This window comes from Pogona vitticeps, chromosome 6, assembly GCF_051106095.1.
Source record: "Pogona vitticeps strain Pit_001003342236 chromosome 6, PviZW2.1, whole genome shotgun sequence".
In the NCBI taxonomy this organism is placed as follows: Eukaryota; Metazoa; Chordata; class Lepidosauria; order Squamata; family Agamidae; genus Pogona; species Pogona vitticeps.
In genome coordinates, this window is record NC_135788.1 from 90,425,261 (window position 1) to 90,446,589 (window position 21,329).

The following is a 21,329-nucleotide window of genomic DNA, read 5'->3' on the forward strand; positions in this document are numbered from 1 at the left end:
TAAACTGTAGTACTGCTGCCAAAACTGTTCATGGCCCAGTTCAGTCCCAGGTAGCCAGCTTGAGGTTCACTCAGCCTTCCATCCTTCCAAGGTCAGTAATTTGGGCACTCAGCTTGCTGTGGGGGCAATGTGCAGCTTACGTAATTAAATTGTAAGCTGTCCAGAGAGTGCTTTAAGCACTATGGGACAATATATAAGCAGTACCATTTGCTAATAGAGTTTCTGAGGTAAATGTGATGTTCAGGGAGTGGTTTTCCATTGCTATCCCTCCCCCAAGTAAGTTTCCAAGGCTGGGTAGAGATTAGAACTCTGGTCTCTGGGGTCCTCGTCTAACACTGTCTCTCCTACACCCTGTTAGTTCATATGGTTTAGTGAGGTAGGTCTTTGGCTGTGGAGCCAGAGGTTGGGAGTTCAGTTCGCCATTGTGCTTCCCAGGAGAAGAGCCAGCCTCTATAACCTTGGGCAAGCTGCACAATTCTAGGGTGCCCCCAGAAGAAGGAAATGGTAGACCACTTCTGGGTATTCTATACCTAGAAAATTCTGGAAAGGGTTGCTGTAAATGAGAATTCATTTGATGGCAGGCAATTAAATTTTATCCAAATATATATAGAGAGGGTGAGGACACAGTGAAGATTGATACAGATATGAAAAATGAAACTGGCATTATTAATACCGATTATGAGCATTGAAAGTAAATTATTTAAATATTCTGACATTTTTCTAATTGTGAAAAATACAAATCACTTCTGGACTCCACATTCTTTCATCTCAGAGGCAGCCTATGCCAGGCATTGTCATTATGCCAGAAAATGTAAGCAATCATGTCTGAGGACAGTTTACCATGTCTGAGCTTGCCACTCCCTCTTACAAATTCTTAATGCTGAAGGAAGGGACACAGTAGTCTGTGTTTGTGATGACATGGGAAATGAAGAGGCATCTTGTACAGGCACTAGCAAATCACAAAGAGGACACCTGTGCAAAGGCAGCTCTGCTGTTCAGCCCCAAGCTATCTGGACTGGCACTTCTTTTTCTGTGCAATAGCAAAGATTTTGGATTTATCAGAAAGGCTTTGGCGCATAGCTCCCCTTCAGTGCTAAAGTGGTTCTATTATCTCAAGAACTTGGACTTCCACCCCATCCAAGCTACATTGTGTTTATGTGAGTTTGTACATATGTTAACTAACAGGGACATCATTCTTTGATTTTCCATCCTGCAAATAGTTTGGCAAGAGAGAATGAACACCCCCTTCACTGAAAAAGTTGCTATCTTTGTTTTGGCAGATGAGACATGAAATTTTAAGTACAGTGGTACCCCGCTTGACAATTACCCAGTTTAACAACAAATCTGCTTTACGATGGGTTTATTGCGATCGCATTTCAGTGGGCTTTTTCATTTTGCTTGATGAGGATTTCGCTTAACAGCGATTTGAATGGAATGAATTATTCTCGTCAAGCGAGGCACCACTGTACATTACAGAAATCATGGATGAAATCCATTGTGCATGAGTGGCAACTGAGGAAGGGGTCCAGGTATGCATATAGAATTTGCCCACTCATAGAAATAAATGGTGCACTGGTCTTGGATTTGAAGCTCTTGTATTATGACCAGTGTCTGCACATTGCCAAACATGCTCCTACAGTGCTGAAAACTAGAGGCTTGTTTGATTACCTGAAGAACAGCAGTCAAAATCTTTGAGAATTCTGATTATTTTATTTTGTTTCCCCAGGAAGCCTGTGAAGTCCCGAAGTCGAAGTCCTGCTTATTCAAGACACTCATCATCTCATAACAAAAAGCAAAGATCTGGGTCCCGGAGCCGCCATTCCAGTATCTCACCTGCACGGCTGCCTTTGAACTCCAGCCTGGGAGCTGAGCTGAGTAGGAAGAAAAAGGAAAGGGCGGCAGCGGCAGCGGCAGCGGCGGCAGCGGCAGCAAAAGTTGATGGGAAGGAGACCAAGAACTCACCTAATTTTTTGTCAAGGAAAGAAAACAGTCTGGCTGAAGTTAAAGAGTCAGTGGTAGGGGCCAAGAAGGCAAAAACAGCTAAGCCTGAGAAGTGTCCTTCTGATGCTGAAATAACAAACGTCTTACACCACAATGTAGAGACAAAAGCAATTCCTGAGCCTGTAAAAACAAAGGTGGTAGAAAACTCTGAGAAGAAATTGTCAGCTTCAGTAAAAGACTCAAAAGCAGTGGGAACAAAAGACGTAAAACTTGTAGCAAAGGAGGAAGTTGTGACTCCAAAGGAGATGGAGACAGCTGAACAAGAAGTCCCACCTCCCTTGCCTTCTGTTAAGCTTCTACCTCCTCTGCCAACATCATCGCCTCCTCCTCAGGCTCCACCTCCATTGCCCCCTTTGCCTCCATCACCAGTTGTTCCTCCTCTGCCAACTACCCAGTCAGCCACTGTTCATCCTCCTGTTTTGGTCCCATTGTGTCTGCCAACCTCTACCCACTCCAAGACATCTCTGACGACTCAGGCTAACTCTCAGTCCACCGCGCAGTCCTCCTTCAAGGCACATGTTTCTGTGACAGTTGCTGTTCCACATATGAAAACATCAACATTGCCTCCACTCCCTTTCCCACCCATCCTACCAGGGGAAGATGACTTGGATAGGTAAGGAGATGACATACATCTCGTTTCTACATATGGTTGATAAATCTATGAATCAGAATGGTTGTGAACTCAGATGTCAACTTATTTTACAGATTCAGATATCTGACTTGCAGTTTGACATTCTGTAAACTAGCACTGATGAAAAGACCAAAATGTAAATCATAACATCATGGTTTCTAAAATGCAAAAGACAGCTTTGGAATATGTGGTTAAAAAGATGTAAAATATATTGAGCATGTAGACAGGCTGCTATCTTACATGCTCTGTCTTACAGTTTAGCGGAGTGTACAGGGCTGGGAGATGATGGAGGATGTATTTCCCTTATAGAGAAGAGCTTGAATAGCAGAGGTGGAGAAAGGCTTATGCTAAAACTGGGCAGCTATTTTTGGTCAAGATAGTACTGGCTATGGATAATGTGAATAACTGTTTTGAATGATGTAAGGCAGTTCTGCTTTTTGTGTGTCCTGTGTTTCCCACAGTACTTCCCACCAGCAAATATAAGTAAACTGTGGGGAGTTTTGACTTTGTCTCCCTGGTTATGCTGCCTAATTTGTGCAGCAGTAGAAATTTCGATAACTGAAAATATGATTACATGTGCCGGCTTTGTGGAACTGTGCTGAATGTTCTCTTTACACTAGCCTGTAGCATTTGATAGGGCCTGAGATAATTTTTTTCCTAGTTAGATTTTGGATTCCTGGGAGATTTTAAATTTTTAAAATTATTATTTAAAGCCTATTTGCTTAAACCATCTAAAAGCTTTCTTGAGCTTTTCCTCCTCTTGGGAACACTGTTACTCTATTTAACAAATCATCATTTGATTATGGGTTATTTTGACAATATAGAACTAGCGAAAACTAGAAGAAGCTGCATTTCCTGACGTTTATAAGGGCCACATCTGGACATAAAATTAAACCATAGTTCAGTATTACATAGACAAACATTAGTCTGCATTCTGTGCATTCTCCCACTGATAAAACTGTAAGGAGGAGATAAGAAGTATCTACTTTTGACAATCAACTGCAGTTAATTGGTTAATCTGAAAGAGAACAAGGAATATTAGTTGAAACCATGATTTCTGGTTCGGACTTGTTGAGACAAAGTTTAACAGCACTTAAGACAGTGCAACAAATCTTAGTTAGCTAGAAGCTAAAGCAGTTGCTTATGGTTTTTCCATCATAACATGCTCAAACTGGGAGAGGAAACAGGGTTGTTTACTTTGGTTTAGTGTTGCATCTAAACTAAGGCACCAAGGAAATCAGGTTCATCAAAAGTGTAAGCAAAACCTTTCTCCTTTAATTCAAGCAGAGGGGAAGAAGAGCATATGATAGCAAGGCTTATTGTGGTTCAGGCCCAGTTGTTTGAATCAGGCCACAGTTTTCCCATCACTTCAGTTCTCAAGATACATACTAGCATAAACTTTAAGTTTTCTATTTTTAATTTACTATATCAGCTTCAACCCTTGTAGAAGTTTTGTAGTGTTGTGAGGAACATTTGTGTTCATATAAATACAGTTGAACCTGGCATAGCCACTGAATTAGCCATGAATATAGAATTTGGCTTTCCTTTTAGCTCAGAGGCTCTGAAGTGCAGGAACTGTGATGTCATAAGCAGATATGAGAGATGACTTGCAGAACATCTGTTATTTTGTTTGTTCTCTCTGAGAAAGCTAGAGGTCATAGTAGATACTGACAGAGAGGGAATGCTGCATCAATGGCCAGATTCTATGCCTATAAATCCCGGTATAATTCTTAGCAAAGAAAATAAGGTGAAGTCAAACCAAACTGGAATAATTTGATGTTTTTGATATGAGTGTAGCAGGATGCATACTTAGTACAGTGGTGCCCCACATGACAACGATAATCCATTCTGGGAAAATCGCTGCTAAGCGAAATTGTTGTCATGCGAAAAGCCTTTCCCCATTGGAATGCATTGAAACTCGGTTTAATGCGTTCCAATGGGGAAAATACCTGGTCGTCAAGCAAAGATCGCCCATAGGGAAGCCATTTTCTGAGCGCCAATCAGCTGTTAAAATGGCTGCCCTGCGAAGCATGGGTCCGGAAAACACAGGGCAGCCATTTTAGGAACCCAACAATCAGCTGTAAAGATTCTCGTATTGCGAATAAACAGTCTGTGAAGCACGGACCAAATCGTCGTCAAGCGGAATTCCCCCATAGGAATGACTGTTCTGCGAATCACAAAAAGTCATCGTCATGCGGTTTCGTCGTACAGCGGGGTCATCATCTAGCGAGGTACCACTAAAATAATAATGATGGTGGTGATGATAATGCTGTAATATTTTTATTTTTGGAGAAACCAGAAAAGGAGAGCTATTTCCTCAGAAAAGAAGGGGACAATAGGTTGACAAAGGGAAGGGGTGGGAACATGAGACATGTATGTGTGTATCTCCCATATTTAGAGCTGTGGAGCTGAAAGGTTTGATTTTACAACTGTTTGAAGGCAATGGCCTTCTGTTTACCAGATTAGCCTGTGAAATCCAGGTTGCATTACTTGTTGCATATTAGTCTAGTGCGCCATTGATGGTGTGTGCAGAGCAAATGCCTCTAGATCTCTTGGCTCAGGAAAAAGTCAAGTAGCACTCGCCAGGATAAAACAGATGTCTTCTAAACCCCATGTTATCTCATTTCCATGAAGGGGATTCTTTTCTCACTTCAAATATAGGAATTAGTTTGATTGTAATCATGAGATACATCTCTACTGTATTTGTCTTTTGCATTGAAACTCAGTTTAATGCGTTCCAATGGGGAAAATACCTGGTCGTCCAGCAAAGATCGCCCATAGGGAAGCCATTTTCCGAGTGCCAATCAGCTGTTAAAATGGCTGCCCTGCGAAGCATGGGTCCAGAAAACACAGGGCAGCCGTTTTAGGAACCCAACGATCAGCTGTAAAGATTCTCACATGGAGCTAATACACAACACCTCTTGGTAATTGGAGCAGGCACAATTCGTGTTTGGAACATCCAGCATGGAAGGGAGAATGGACTTCAGAAGTGTCAGGAGAGAAAAGGCATTCTCATATATGGTTTTAATATACAGGGGTAATTAATGCAGAAGATGCTGTTTTTATAGGTGCATGCTGGAAACACTTCTGTCTCTTGCTCTTCAAGTAGCTTGAGTTGCATTGTGTCAACTCAGGTACTCAGATACTCTTGGATAGCCTTCCCCAAGCTAGTAACTTCCATATATTTTGGTAGCCTAACTACAGTTCATTGTGGCCAGTGGTTGGGAGTACTGGGACTATAGTCCATATCTTCTGGACAATACAAAGTTGGGCAAGGCTTATCTGGGGAAAAAAGTAACAAATACTGTATAAAAATAAGGAACTGCAGGGCAGCTCCTTATGAGCCTTAACTAACCATTATTTATTCATTTGTCTTTTTTCTAAAATCGCAAAATGCTTTTTCAGTCCTTGCTTTATTATTGTAGAAGCTCAGTTTCTTGGGATATTTTATAGAGCTATGATAGATAGTGGATTGAGTGTTTATATGGCATATTTCAAATGAACTGAATGCTAGCAAGTGCTTGTTAAAAGTCAAATTTGTAGCAACTGTTGCAAAATTCTAACAAAACTAGTAATTGTAATTAATGTATTTAAGGCCTTTTAGATATACAGAGTTGTTGTCAAAATAATACCCACTTCCTGTTTTCTCTGGTGCTTTAGTCCAAAAGAGATTGTTCCCCCGAAACCTTCAAAAAAGGAGAAGGAACAGAGACCCCGGCACCTACTTACGGACCTTCCACTCCCTCCAGAGCTTCCCGGTGGAGACCCTTCTCCACCAGAGTCTCCAGAACCAAAGGCAGCCACACCACCTCAGCAACCATTGAGAAAGAGACCAAAGTAAGTATGAAGTACTCCTTTTTGCATAGCAACAATTTTTTGGGATACATCTAGCTATTTGGGTGAGACTGGAAGGGGAGCCTTAGCCACTCACCCATGTTGGAAGGGGAGCAGAATAAAGTCTGACCCTTTAGCCATGCACCCATGTTAAGTAACAGTCCTGCCAGGAAGAAACGTTTTGGATGTCTAAATAACTTACAAGCCACTTTTTTTATTCTTTTAAAACAAGATGTTGCCCGTGGTTGCAGTGTAGCCCTTTTGGAGCCCAACATTCAACCCTTCTATGCCATAGAAATGTTGAAAGTTTGAAGGATTTTTTTTTCTCAAAATGCCAGCTGTGATCTCTAGAGGGTGTGGGTTGGCAATTTTGGCATGTTTTGATTGACTCCCCTTTTTCTTTTCTGTTTTGTTTTTTGTTAAGGAATTTCTAGGAATGAATATATGTGTCCCTACCCTTCAATCTCTGAAGATTGTCTATCCATGTTTTAAAAGAAATTAGTGAAGCAAATAATTGGTTACAACATCATCATTCTGTCATTAACTAACCCAGTAGTTACCAACCTTGGGAAACCCAGATTTTCTAGGACTGCAACTCTTAGAAGTCTTTCTTGCTGGCTATGCTGGCCAGAAGGGACATGGTGCTGCTGTGGGTTAAACCGCAGAGGCCTTTGTGTGCTGCAAGGTTGGAAGACCAGCCGTCGTAAGATCAAATCCACGCGACAGAGTGAGCTCCCGTCGCTTGTCCCAGCTCCTGCTAACCTAGCAGTTTGAAAGCATGTAAAAATGCGAGTAGATAAATAGGTACCACCATGGTGGGAAGGTAACAGCGCTCCATGTCTAGTCACGCTGACCACATGACCACGGAAACTGTCTATGGACAAATGCTGGCTCTACGGCTTGGAAATGGGGATGAGCACCGCGCCCTAGAGTTGGACATGACTGGACCTAATGTCAAGGGGAACCTTTAACCTTTACTTTTATGCTGGCCAGGGGAGAGCCATTCCTAAAACACATTTCACAGATAACAGTGCATGGTAGATGAAGTGTGTAATCAGTTGACTATCTATAATCATCATCATCCTGTGTCATCATGTCAATTCTGGCAACCTTTTTCAGGGTTTTCCAGGTAGAGAATACTCAGAAGTGGTTTACCATTCCCTTCTTCTCTGGATGCCCTGGGACTATATAGATTCCCCAAGGCCACACAGGCTGGCTGTACTCACAGGAGGCACAGTGGGGAATTCAACTCCCAATCTCTGGCTCTGCAGCCAATACTTAAAACACTGAACTATCCAGCCAGCTTTTCACCATCTTTAATGGTCATCATTCATTTGAAAAATCTGAATCAAGCACACATTTAAACTTTCAAACACATTAAACATTGTAACTTGGATTGAACCCATGGACAAGGACTGTCTTGTTTTCTCTGTTTAGAACATAGAGAATTTTAGGTACCCTACAAGTATTTGCAGTTATTATTGCAGCCCAAAGAATGATCTCATTGCTAGTGCCCATGTTTTGAATGCGTAATATACCATATTCAATCTCTGGCCTCTCCAGGTAAAGGATCTCTGTGATAGCCTGGCTGGGAAAGAAACCTTTCTGAGACTTTGAAGAGCTGCTATGGAATACTACTGGATGAGTGGTGGAACTTGATATAAGGCAGCTTCATATGCTTTCACATATATTTTGTCTAGCTCTTTAATAGATCAAACATTGCCAAAGAATTGTGTATAATTTGCTTTGATCTCAAAGGATGGGAGGATTGTAAATGTGATAAATGTTTTGAATTGGATGAAATAGAGCTGTTTTGCAATCTTTACATGCATAAACATTGTTAGTGTTGAAGATGTATGTACCTTAAAAGTGGGTAAGTGAAGATGAAGAACCAGAATATTTTTGTCAAGTCATCATTTGCAATTTTTACCGCTCTTGTGTTTCTCTCCTTATTCTTCCTTCCCAGAATCTGTTGTCCTCGTTATGGTGAGAGAAGACAGACAGAAAGTGACTGGGGAAAGCGTTGTGTGGACAAATTTGACATCATTGGTATTATCGGTGAGGGGACATATGGTCAAGTGTACAAAGCCAAGGACAAAGACACAGGTGGGTGTTCAACACACACAATTTTCACTCCTTTCTACCTCTCTCTTTACTGTCATATAGCCATGCTGTAAAATGAAGCAAGCTAGGTGACAGTTTTGTATTTGTTAACTTATCTAGATTTATTTTTAAAACATTAAATTCATATTTGTTTGTTTGGTGTCCTAGGCAGGTGCTTGCTGGGTTTTATTTCTGTTCAACAGAAAGGGTCAGAGAATGGAAATGTTATTACTTGGAGACTACAACACCTAAAATTACTCAGCCAAGCAAGAGCACTGAAAGAATGAAAGTTATGGCTGTCCCCTTTTGCTGGCTCCCAGCATCTGCGCTGGGGCCTGTATCTGTGGAGATTGCATCTAGCTGTCATGTTTTGTTGATCTGATCTTTTAAAATTGTCTAAGAAAATGGCTGTCACTTCAATTTGTGACACCAGATTTAATAAATAGATATTTTCTAAAAAGGACTTCTGCCTGTCTTCATTCTGTTGCCAATCAGTTTTGTTTAATGCCCCTGAATTCTAGTGTTACAAAAGACTTTCCTTTTTGTGGATGGCTCATACACTTGCCATTTTACAGCAGAGATAAAATGTAATTTGTACCAGGTCACCCATCAGGGATTTCAGTTTGGAAAACAAATATGAAAGTACTGTACCTAACAACAGAGCTGCATTGGTTTTCTGCAAAGAACTGTAAGGTTCTTCCTGTCTGGGGGTACATTTTCCATAGGATGTTATGTCATGTACAGACAATCTTTCTATTTCTTGTTCTGCTTTCATTGGAGCCTCGTGCAGTGGTTAAATAACAGTACTGATGCCAAAACTATGCTCATGATTTAGGTTCAATCCCAGGTGGCCATCTCGAGGTTCACTCAGCCTTCCACCCTTTTGAGGTTGGTAAATTGAGTGCCCAGCTTGCTGGAGGTGGGGGCACTGTGTAGCCTATATAATTAGATTGTTAAGAGAGTGTTTTAAGCACTGTAAGATGTTATATAAGCAGTCCGCTTTGCTTTTTCCCCTCCTTTCTTCCCTCTAAATGTAGATTGTAAACTTGAATTTGCTTCTGGTATAAACTAATGCTGAAAGTACAGTAGGACCCCTGTATATGCGGTTTTGTCGTTAAATGGGGCAATCGTAAAGCGAGGCACCACTGTATATATCCATGGGGGGAGCAAATCCCCAGTGGATAGATGAGTCATGTTGTCGTATTGATAGTGCCCACATGCATAGTAAGACTGAGACAGACACTGAATTTCCCAATTTGGGACCTAGCATGATTCCACTCAGATATGCAGATGATACCACTTTGATGGCAGAAAGTGAGCAGGAATTAAAGAACCTCTTAATGAGGGTGAAAGAGGAGAGTGCGAAAAATGGTCTGAAGCTCAACATCAAAAAAATTGAGATCATGGCCACTGGTCCCATCACCTCCTTGCAAATAGAAGGGGAAGATATGGAGGCAGTGACAGATTTTACTTTCTTGGGCTCCATGATCACTGCAGATGGTGACAGCAATCACAGAATTAAAAGATGCCTGCTTCTTGGGAGGAAAGCGATGAGAAACCTAGACACCATCTTAAAAAGCAGAGACATCACCTTGCCGACAAAGGTTCACATAGTCAAAGCTATGGTTTTTCCTGTCGTGATGTATGGAAGTGAGAGCTGGACTATGAAGAAGGCTGACCACCGAAGAAGTGATGCATTTGAATTGTGGTGCTGGAGGAGATTCTTGAGGGTCCCCTGAACTGCAAAGAGAACAAACCTATCCGTTTTGAAGGAAATCAACCCAGAGTGCTCACTGGAAGGACAGATCCTGAAGCTGAGGCTCCAATACTTTGGCCGTCTCATGAGAAGAGAAGACTCCCTGGAAAAGACTCTGATGTTGGGAAAGTGTGAAGGCAAGAGGAGAAGGGGACGACAGAGGACGAGATGGTTGGACATTGTCATTGAAGCTAGCGACATGAATTTGACCCAACTCCGGGAGGCAGTGGAAGACAGGAGGGCCTGGCGTGCTCTGGTCCGTGGGGTTGGATAGTAGTTTTGCTGAACTATATGAGGATTTATTTATAAGGATGAAAGTTACTACCTGACCAGCTCTCTCTCTCTCTTTATATATATATAGATATAGATAGATAGATAGATAGATAGATATAGATATAGATATAGATATAGATATAGATATATAGTAGATATAGATATAGATATACAGTGGTGCCTCGTATTACAAATGCACCGTATAACGATGAATCCGCATAGCGATCCCTTTTCCAGGATCGCTAATGCGGAGGCATAGCGTCGGCCCCAATGGGCAAAACTCGCTTACCGATCTTCCATGTGGGGGGCCCGTTGGAAGGAGCCGCCGCCGCCGCCTCGAGAGTGATGCGGGGCCATGCTGGCCGGGGAGAAAAGCAGGCGGCGAGACAGGCAGGCGGAGGGAGGGAAGTGGCGCGCGCTCGTGCGTCCGCCTCCCTTCTTCGTCCTCCTCCCCCCACACTTTCCCTCTTCCTCCTCCTCCCTCTTCTGCCGCTGCTGGGGAGGAACGCAGGCAGGCAGGCAGGCAGATGGAGGAAAGGAAGTGGCACGCGGTCGTGTGTCCGCCCCTCTTTCCCTCTTCCTCCTCCTCCTCTTGCCCTCGGGCGATCGGCTGTTGCCGGACGCCCGAAATGGCCGCACGTGTTTTCGCGCCCTCCCCTCGCTTACCGAGGGCGCGAAAATGGCTGCCGGACCCGGGAGCATCGCTGAACGGTGAGTTTTGGGCCGATTTGGAACGCATTAAACGATGTTTAATGCGTTCCAATGGCTTTTTTTGTCCCGTTCAGCGATGTTTCGCTATAGCGAAGGTTAATCCGGAATGGATTAACCTCGCTATACGAGGCACCACTGTAGATAGATATAGATATAGATACACACACACACACACACACACACACACACACACACACACACACACACACACACACACACACACACACACACACACACACACACACACACACACACACACACACACACACACACACACACACACACACACACACACACTTTTATGCTCCTGACACAACCAGTTCTAATCAAAAGTGCTATTGTACTAACATGCCACTTTAGGATGCGTTATATTAAACTTTTCATGGATCTCACAGTTATTTCAAATAGTTATTTGGAATTTTTCCTCACTACATTCTGTGTTTCTCAGGTGAATTGGTGGCTTTGAAGAAAGTGCGACTGGATAATGAAAAGGAGGGCTTCCCCATCACAGCTATCCGTGAAATCAAGATCCTCCGGCAGCTGATTCACCGCAGTGTTGTCAACATGAAGGAAATTGTTACAGATAAACAAGATGCACTGGATTTCAAGAAGGACAAAGGTATTCACACTTAGGGAATATGGTATGGGGTTCAGATATATAGTGGGAGACTTCAGGCCTTTACTTTGGGTCAAGAGGCTCACTTAATAGCAGTGAACATTCTTTGCACTCTCAGTAATGCATTTTGTCAGGGTTATATATTTTGTTATGTGGGGAGTTCCAGAATCATAAATATTTGCCTTATTATAAACATGAACATCTGAAATGTTATCTCTTCTTTGAGGATCTTCTGTGAGAGACTTGAGAAAGGTTTCAAGTTGTTCCAGTCTATTACTTGCTGTGGCGATTGTAATTAGTATAGGAAGGAGGAAATTTACAATTTTTAAAAAGAAAAACTAGATTTGTGACCATAGTTCAGAGCCCATCTGTTGGGCAGAATACAATGTAGAGGAGCTTCGCTAACCTGTTGAGTTGATTCTGTATTATTATAAGCTCAGTATAGACTGGCACAGTATCACGGTCGCCTCCTCCCAAATTCATTGGATCTTGATGGTGAATACCGAGAGAGAGAGAGAGAAGGGGGTATAAGTGATGAGCAATGTATTCTTAGTTGTCTCTTTTTTTTTTCTTAGAAGGGAAAGTGAGTTCTTCATTTGTATACCTTGGGGGGGGAGCTCTGGAAGGGGCAGGAGGTGCATGAAAGGCCTTGCCCAGCACACAGGTCCCACCCTTCTTTCACACCTTCACACTTAAAAGTGATCCCTTCTTTTCACTTTCTGACAGGTGCCTTTTACCTTGTCTTTGAATATATGGACCATGACCTCATGGGATTGTTAGAATCTGGACTGGTGCATTTCTCAGAGGACCACATCAAGTCTTTCATGAAGCAGTTGATGGAGGGACTGGACTACTGTCACAAAAAAAACTTTCTCCATCGAGATATCAAATGCTCCAACATCTTATTAAATAACAGGTGACAGCTTGGCTTTCTCTTCTGCTGGTTGAGTTTAGGATGCCACTTTATTTAGAACATATGTTAGGTTTCTGTCCATTCGTGGCCAGACTGTTAAGAAATGGCTTCCTTTGTTTCCTTCTTAATTTTCTAAGACCTGAGAGGGAAGCTCTGTTCTGTCTTCTGTAATTTGTTCATGTCAGATCTAAGCAAGAAGTGAAGTCTTTTCTGTTAGCAGGCTAGTACTGGGGCAGTGATCTTTCTGAGGACACCTTGCTGTTTTCCTAAAATTATTGCACCAGCAAGAGATTTTTTTTTACATTTCTTAGTTGCTAAACTGATGGATGGGGTTATACTCCTTCAGAAGCCTCAGGGTTGCAGTTTCGAGTTTACTCCTGAATTCAGTTTTGAATGTACTCCTAAATCTGGATGTCCAGGTTTTAGTGTTGACCAGTGTTCCCTCTAATTTTCGTCCCTGCTGTGCAGGAGTCTCATTCCATGTGTTCAGGGTTCCAGCCAAAACCAGAACTAAACAGGCAGTAACACTGGTTGCCAGTGCGCAGCCCCGATAGAGCTCTGCACGCACTGGCAGCTTAGAGGGAATGTAGGTGGTGACCACATGTGTGCTTGTAGTGTTAAAGTTATATGCTAACAGTACTCATTCCTGGAGATATCGGATCTTACCAAAATAACACAGGTCTTAGTTATATCCTGTTTAGTACCATAACATATTCTATATTGGATTGCCTTTGAAGAGGATTTGGCTGTTCAGTATGCTGTGGCCAGACTGTAGTGGATTAAAGGGAAGACCCATGTTGTTACAGCAGTCTTCCAGGCTACTAGCCTTTGAAAATGCTTTTTCCTTACAGAATTGTGCTTTATAAAGCTCTGAATGGCTTGGGTTCATGTTTATGAAGGAACGTATTCTCCCATGTGAGACATCCCAGGCAATAAAGATAATAACATTTAGGGCAGGCATTTCTTTCAGGTCTGCCACTTTTGGAAGCTTGATACAAATGTGAACAATACCTTTGTCAGTGACTGTTCCCAGGCTATAGAATCTCCTCTGAGAGCTGAAATCCAAATATATGGAGGGCTAAAGTTTGAGAACAGTATGTTTAGATTTCAGCTCTCAGTGACACTTAGGCTTCCCCCCCTTCTCAGTTCTTCCACCAGCAAGCAAATATCTTTTTATTCACATGGGCTTTGAATGATCTACTGCTTGCCAAACAAGATTTTTTTAATGGATGGGTCTCTCTTTCTCTTTGTTCCTCTTGTAACTGTGCTTTTAAGTGCTTTTAACTGATTTTTAATTCTACATTTTCTGTGTTTTTGTGTAACTTTTTCATTAACCACATTCTGGACTGCTTTTAGGGTCACTTCTGGAAGATATATAGGATGTATATCAGATAAATTTGTATCTCATCTGGCCATGATAACTGGCACTCAGATTGCTGGGTGTGTATCATCTCTTAGATGTTCAGTATAAAACACAGCACAATGCTGGTGACAACCCAGGAATTTTGTTTCTATATTTTAAAAAAATATTGAGACTCTGGAATTAGATATAGGAATTACTTCTGCCCTGTATTCCTCCATATGTGTTTTTACTGGTTTTACCCCATTTGCTATAGTGCTTTTTTCTACTCTAACAGGAGGCGGAAGGAGACTGAGCAAAGGAACCTAGGGAGCAGTGAGGCAGGAGGTGCAGTGGCTGCCCTGGAACGTTTGTAACAGTGGTTCTCAAACTTTAGTCTACTATATGTTTGGATTTTAGTTCTCAGAGGCCCAAGCCATCAGGGTCAGTGGTTCTGAGAGCTGAAGTCCACCAAGCATATGAAAAGTGAGATGTTGAGAAACATTCTTCTATAAGTGGTGGAGGTATTTTCCAGTTTGAAACTGGGGACAGGTTTTGTGAGCAAGTCTCCTTTGTGCAATGTTAGCTGTTTAGGATTTGGGCTTTTGAAATCCACTCTCTCTCTTTTTAACATGCAAGACCTTATTCCTTGTTTTAGGTTTTGCTGTTAAATATGTGTTCCCCCCCTATTTAAAAGTTTTATGCTTGGATATCCTGAGAGAATGTGAGCTGCACATGAAGTGAAAAGTGAAAGAGTGCCATTCTAGTAGTTCTTGCTCACTTCCTGTTGCCTACTTGTGCTTTTGTGTAGAGTTTCATTAGTAAACGTCCACTATCTCCTTCTTTTGCAGTGGGCAGATCAAATTGGCAGACTTTGGACTTGCCCGACTCTATAGTTCAGAAGAAAGGTAAGGTGCTTCAGAGACATATGTCTAGCACATGTCTAGATGTAATCCACCAGAGTAGACTCCTTTTCAGATCTATGAAAATCAGTTGCAGAACGGCAGAAATATGTTCTTGCATATTTCCTGTTTGGGCCAGTGGAGTTTATGCAGAAAAATCTCACTGGTTTGGGATTGAAACCTACAGGAGGAGTGGGGGCACTTGTGATCTTAATTATTTATGGGGTTTATAAAGCCACTCCTTATTAGAGATTTTGGAGTAGTGTGCACTAGATTTCAACAAACCTTCTAGACATTTTGGTCTTCTGCTCTTATTAGCCTACTCAGCATGGGCAGCACTAAACGTTGTGGTCCAAAACATTTGGAGGATCAGTGTTTCTTCAGTTTAGTTTGTCTGTGTATAGGGGGAAGCGACTTGAATCCAAAATGGGAGTTTTATTCTTACTCAAAATTTTAGTTATTTTTACCACTATGGTTCCAGTCTATGTGCTCTAATTCTTTTTCGAAATCTTTGTGCTGCTACTTAGATTGCTTTTTCTCTCCTCCATCTAGCCGTCCATATACCAATAAGGTAATTACATTATGGTATCGACCACCTGAGTTGCTGCTAGGCGAGGAGCGTTACACACCAGCCATAGACGTCTGGAGCTGTGGGTGAGTCAAGTACTCCTGTTCTTTCTGCCGTCTGAGAGAAGCTTGTGCCTGCTAATATCCTGACTGAGCACTTCCCCACCTGTTAGTTTGCAGTGGCTCATACATTTATGTGCCTTTTTTAAAAAGATTTTTATTTGGAACTTTCCATTTTAAACATTATTTAGATATGCTGTAGTAACTTGGCTGGCTTATAAAATTTAATGCAAACTAAGTAATAAAATTATGATTTAGATTCCACAGTATGCACCAAAGCAGTGGCCAGGTCTATATGAGTTCCTACTTCATTAAAAGTGCCTGTGGGCTTTCTTTGTTATTATTTTTTGGATAATATTATGCCTGTCAAATGTTGATAACTTGGCCTTTTGTTGCATAAAGATTCCACTCATTTCCCTGCATTAAGGAGAAAAACTGAATATTCCTCTCTCTAGTTCTGTGATGTCCATCTTTGCTATGAGCCAGATGGTAAAACTCTCCTAGCTGGAACAGAGATTTCCTGGCTACCTCTCTTCTGTATTTATTTAGAGTGGCCTGTGTCCTTTGGAATGTTGAATGTCTCATAGACGTAAATGTTTCAAAATGGAAAATGATGCAATCACGTTTTTCACAATTTGTAGTTGGTTTCCTATTTTGGCAGCTGATCATTTGCTTTGGCAACAATGCTGCTCATCTCTTCCCTTTACTTTCACTATTACAGCCATGAATCCTTGCCTCCAACTGTACCCATGCAAATATTAAAACCACTTGCTGCTATTGATTTCATTTCCCCCTCTATTTCTATCCCAGCTGTATCCTTGGAGAACTGTTTACAAAGAAGCCTATTTTTCAAGCCAACCTTGAGTTGTCCCAGCTTGAATTAATCAGGTATGTCATTCACTGTAGAAATGAAAGTTGTGTGCAGGAAACAGTTCGTTTGCTTTCTCTTGGCAAGTGTTTATTCTGAACTGCTAGCAGTTATTTAAAATGTGCAACCAAGTTGCCAGATATCTGTACACACCAGTTCTTTGTATGAGCAGAAAATAAGTGGTGGTGGTTCTTTGCGTCACAGACATCAAGAAACAAACTTTGAGATTTGATATCACTAAGAGAAAAATAACTTCCCTAGATGTCTCTTGAATGCCCATTTGGTTGACATCAGATCAAAATTAGGTAGAAACCCTAGCTACCCCCATCACAGAGGCACTCCTTTCCCTCACACTTTGTGAATTCAACTCTTGCTCCATCTAAATGTGCTCCATCTACTAAACTATTACATTTCCAAATATGGCAGTTCTCTCTTTAGGAAGCGGGCATGCAAAATCTCCTAGTGCATTTCACTCCTATCTGCTGAAAGGATTTTGGTAAACCAACATTGTTTTAGAAGAGAATATCTCAGATAAAAATTGCTGTACAGCTTCCATTGATTGTGTAATGCAGAAGTGAACAATTTGTGGCCCGATCACATTCGAATGGCTGCAACACAGACCTAGTGTTGGCTCTGGTAGTTGTAATATTTTCTCTTTCCCTGGAATGACATACTTTCTTAGAAGTATCTTGATGCCTGTGTATGGTCGGGGGAAGCCATCCCACAGTTTGAGAACTCATTGCACTAACACCCCCCCCCCCCCCGAATTTCACTGCCACATATCTCCTGTTAGCTAACCCTTTGCTGGCTGGATAGCTCAGTAGTTTAGGTATCTGGTTGTGGAATTCAATTCCCCACTTTGCCTCCTGCAAGAAGAGCCAGCCGGTGTGGTCTTGGGCAAGCTCCAGAGTCCCAGGGCACCCCCAGAAGAAAGGAATAGTAAGCCATTTCTGAGTACTCTCCACCTGGAAAACCCTGGAAAGGGTCACCGTAAGAATTAACTTGATGGTATATCGACAATAACAGCCCCCTCCTTGTTGTCCCAATATGAAGCATCACTGAATTTGTCTGATACTTTGTATTTGACTACAAGGAGTAGTGAGTCATTTCCATTTTGTACAAATGGGTAGCATCTCTGTTTTGAAAAGCAACCTGGTTGATAGGACAGCTAGCATCACAGGAGTCCTTAAAAGGCAAAGAAACAGACAATTTTCTATTGCTAATCTTGCACTGGCTAATTCTATAACTGTTGCTTCTGAAAGTATTTTGCTCCCTGTTTGTATTTCAGTCGACTTCTCATATATATCTGTCTGCCCTTGCTAGAAAGCTCTGTATTACTGATCTCACTGGAGGATGTCAGGGGAAGGGAGGTTGTACACACACACAAACCCAATTGGGAGAGAAAATGGATGTAACCTACTCTTAACATGAATACCGATCAGTGTTCTTCAGCCCAGGATGGATAGAATTCAAATGAAATAGGATTAAAGCTAAGACCATGTAGTATTTTATCCACATAGTCTCAGCTTTAAACCTTATCTCATTTGAAAGAAAGTCTGTATCTGTGTGTGAGCATGCATGCATGCACTTTTTAATATTTCTGCAAGCCAGTCTTTTAAGTCTTTTAAGATAAAATGATAGGTGTATAATTCCAATAACAAATTATGTTTTATTCTTTCCCACTTTTTTGTAGCCGTCTTTGTGGGAGCCCATGTCCAGCTGTGTGGCCAGATGTCATCAAACTTCCCTACTTCAACACCATGAAACCGAAGAAACAATATCGAAGGCGTTTGCGGGAGGAGTTTGCCTTGTAAGTTTGTTTTGCACCTTCTCATGAAGGCTTGCCTGGTTGCCTTTCTATCCGTTTCAGAAAACAATTTAAAGCCATTTTGTTCAGGATGACTTTTGAATGATGGGAGGAGTACTATTTGCAGCTGCTTCATGTGTGTATTAATTTATTCTGAGGCTCTAGAATCTTTTTGAAACCAAGGACTACACTCCTTTGTGGCTGACCTTGGGCAGCATGCCAAATGTGGAACCTGCACCAAAAGTGGGTGGAGTGAAAGCTAAACCAGTCAGGCAAGAGTACCATCTGAAAATGTCAGTTTTATTGTAAGGCCATCACTGGACATGGCCTATTTACAAAGTACAAGGAGATAGGCCCCTGTCCCAAGTAGCTTATGGTCTAAGATCTGACATGGGGGAAACAACAGAAAGAGAGATTGGTAAATGGGGTGTAATCAAGGAGCAAATTAACATTCTGGGTTACATCTGCTCAGACTTTGTGTACAAAGTTAGAGTGCAAAAACCAAACTATGCAGCTCAACTGTGATACTCATGATTACCTCTGATAATTTGCCCAACTTCAACTTTGAACAAAGTCTTCTGATACAGAAATTGGTGGTCCCTGTCTATCAGTTTGGCAGGAAAACAGAGCCACACAGAGACAAGGCTGCAGTATTTGCATACTCAGAGTATACAGAAGTACATCAGTCTGTAAAGAAACGCATACATGTGGGAAAAGAGGCCTCAGCAAAGACTTGTGAGCTTCTAGGAACAATGGAATGTTTACAGTAGCCTAGCCACAGATTGTTAAATGGAGGAGAGGGAGGCAATTGCTTTCTTGAGCCCTGAACTGCTTGTGGGGAGTATCTTAGAGGCAGTTTTTTAAACTCTGGAGGAAAAGTGCCATGAGTGCCTTCTCTCTCCACTGCCATGCATTCTTTCTTTCCTATGTTCAAGAATTCCTTCATACCTAGCAATAAAGTGCTTTTATTTGGACCTTGTAGCTGGAACCAAACTCAAGTAGAGTAGCAGTCTGCAGTGGGAAAGATTTCAGGCAAATAGGACCCCAAAGAGAGCTATGCCTGTTTTGTTCCATTCTGGTAGCAGCCTTATACAAGAATGCATCTGTTAGGGACAGCAGAGCGACTGAAATATTTTGTTGGGAGACACACTTTTAATAAGGAGCTTTCCTAGTTTATCACTTCCTTTCCCATGAAGAAGACTAATACTGTGTTAGGCCATTGATCCTCTCAGCTAAGAAATGTCTTTGCTCACTGGCAGTAGCTCTCTTAACAGATGCCCTTTCTAGGGGTCCTTTCATGATAGATTTTGGGGACAGAAGCCAAATCTTTCCATATGCTAAGTTAATTCTTCAGCTTGGGATTACATTATGGAAGTAGGTGTGCCTCTTCACTGTCTGGAGTGAATCCCTTTGCTTAGAGCATTTTGTGGCATGCCCTCATCCCAAAGGGAGGTTAGCAAGGCTTAAGGTGGTTTCAGTAATACAGGTGAGGCAACAGTTGTGGTGTAATCAAGAAATGGACTGCTGTTTGAAAAGATGATGTTCATATCCTTGTGTAGCTAGGAAGCATACTGCCTTGCTTTTACAAAGTCTTCCAAACAGAACTGTTTTGCAGGTCATTGTGAGGCTACTGTTTTTCTCTATACTTTTCCTGGAGGATAAGGTGTAGATGTAATTTAGCAAAAAGATTGGGAGCTGAATTCTAAATCTGAAAGTACACACAAGATCTCTGTCATAGTCTCCCAACTTAGAATGTTCTCTCCAGATCTCAGCTTAGGTGTTTCAACATGTTTTGACTGTGGCAAAGTACCTTATATGTTTAGGGAAAGTACTGTAGAAAAATATTACCTTATGAAAACTCTATTTCTTCTACATTTTCTCTCTTGCAGCATTCCTTCTGCTGCACTTGATCTGCTGGACCATATGTTGACACTGGACCCTAGTAAACGATGCACAGCAGAGCAAGCCTTGCAAAGTGACTTCCTAAAAGATGTTGATGTTAGCAAGATGGACCCTCCAGAGTAAGCACACCACTGTTCCTCAGGGAAAGGAGCCTTTGGGATTGAAATGAGGAGGTTCTTTGTATTGGGTGCTTGGATTTATACCAACACAGATCCACCCAAACTCCCACCCCTGTTGCCTGTGTGGTTCAGATCACTGCATGTCGCAATCAGAAAGATGGGGGGGGGGGAAACATGCACAAAAGGTGCTGCATTTACATGTGGTTGCACAAGCCTTGACCATATTAGTGATAGTGCCTGTTGACGGAAAGGAGTCACATCATCCCAGTTTGCAAGCCAGTCTCATGTGGGAGGAAGTGAATGGGTTGGAAATGCCTCAGTAATGTGATTCAATGCTTGTTTCTCATTTGCATATGGAGAAACAATGTGTCACTTATTGTATCCAGGTGATAGGAAACTTCGAAGGGTCCAGGAGGCCGTTTTATCCCTGGATCCTTCTGAGCTACATCCCCCCACCCCACTCCCACATGCTGTTGGGGTGAATTTAGTCCCTGAAATGGCTAATCATGCCCTTAGAAACATTTGGGGTGCCATTTCCCTTATAAATACAGTGGTACCTCGCTAGACGACCTCGCAAAACAACAAATCCACATGACGAGGTTTTGCAATCGCTATAGCAGTTCGCAAAATAGTGATTCCAATGGGCGATTTTCGCTGGACGATGTTTGGGTCCCTGCTTTGCAAACCGATTTTCGCAAGACGACATTTTGCCACTCATCAGCGCTTCACAAAACGGGTGTTTTCAGGACAGATGCTTCACAGGGGAGCCATTTTAACAGCTGATTGGCGCTTCACAAAATGGCTTCCCTATGGGCGATCTTCGCAGAACAACAACTATTTTTCCCCATTGGAACGCATTAAATGGGTTTCAGTGCATTCCAATGGGGAAACGGTTTTCGCAAGACAATGTTTTCGCTAAACAGCGAT

General features: G+C 42.0%; 1 protein-coding gene across 5 annotated transcripts in view; it reads left to right on the forward strand.

The window, feature by feature from the left end:
* CDK12 (cyclin dependent kinase 12) overlaps positions 1 to 21,329 on the forward strand; it is a 93,191-nt gene that overhangs the window by 9,147 nt on the left and 62,715 nt on the right. For all 5 annotated transcript variants that reach the window (XR_013537543.1, XR_013537542.1, XM_078377845.1 and 2 more), the window contains exons 2-11: positions 1,727 to 2,614; positions 6,293 to 6,469; positions 8,433 to 8,572; positions 11,758 to 11,928; positions 12,652 to 12,841; positions 15,029 to 15,085; positions 15,632 to 15,733; positions 16,517 to 16,594; positions 18,268 to 18,384; positions 20,271 to 20,402. Coding sequence is in view for 3 of the 5 variants with exons in the window: in XM_078377845.1 (XP_078233971.1) it covers positions 1,727 to 2,614; positions 6,293 to 6,469; positions 8,433 to 8,572; positions 11,758 to 11,928; positions 12,652 to 12,841; positions 15,029 to 15,085; positions 15,632 to 15,733; positions 16,517 to 16,594; positions 18,268 to 18,384; positions 20,271 to 20,402 (2,052 nt within the window). In the remaining 2 variants the exon portion in view is untranslated. The remainder of the gene's footprint in view (positions 1 to 1,726; positions 2,615 to 6,292; positions 6,470 to 8,432; positions 8,573 to 11,757; positions 11,929 to 12,651; positions 12,842 to 15,028; positions 15,086 to 15,631; positions 15,734 to 16,516; positions 16,595 to 18,267; positions 18,385 to 20,270; positions 20,403 to 21,329) is intronic.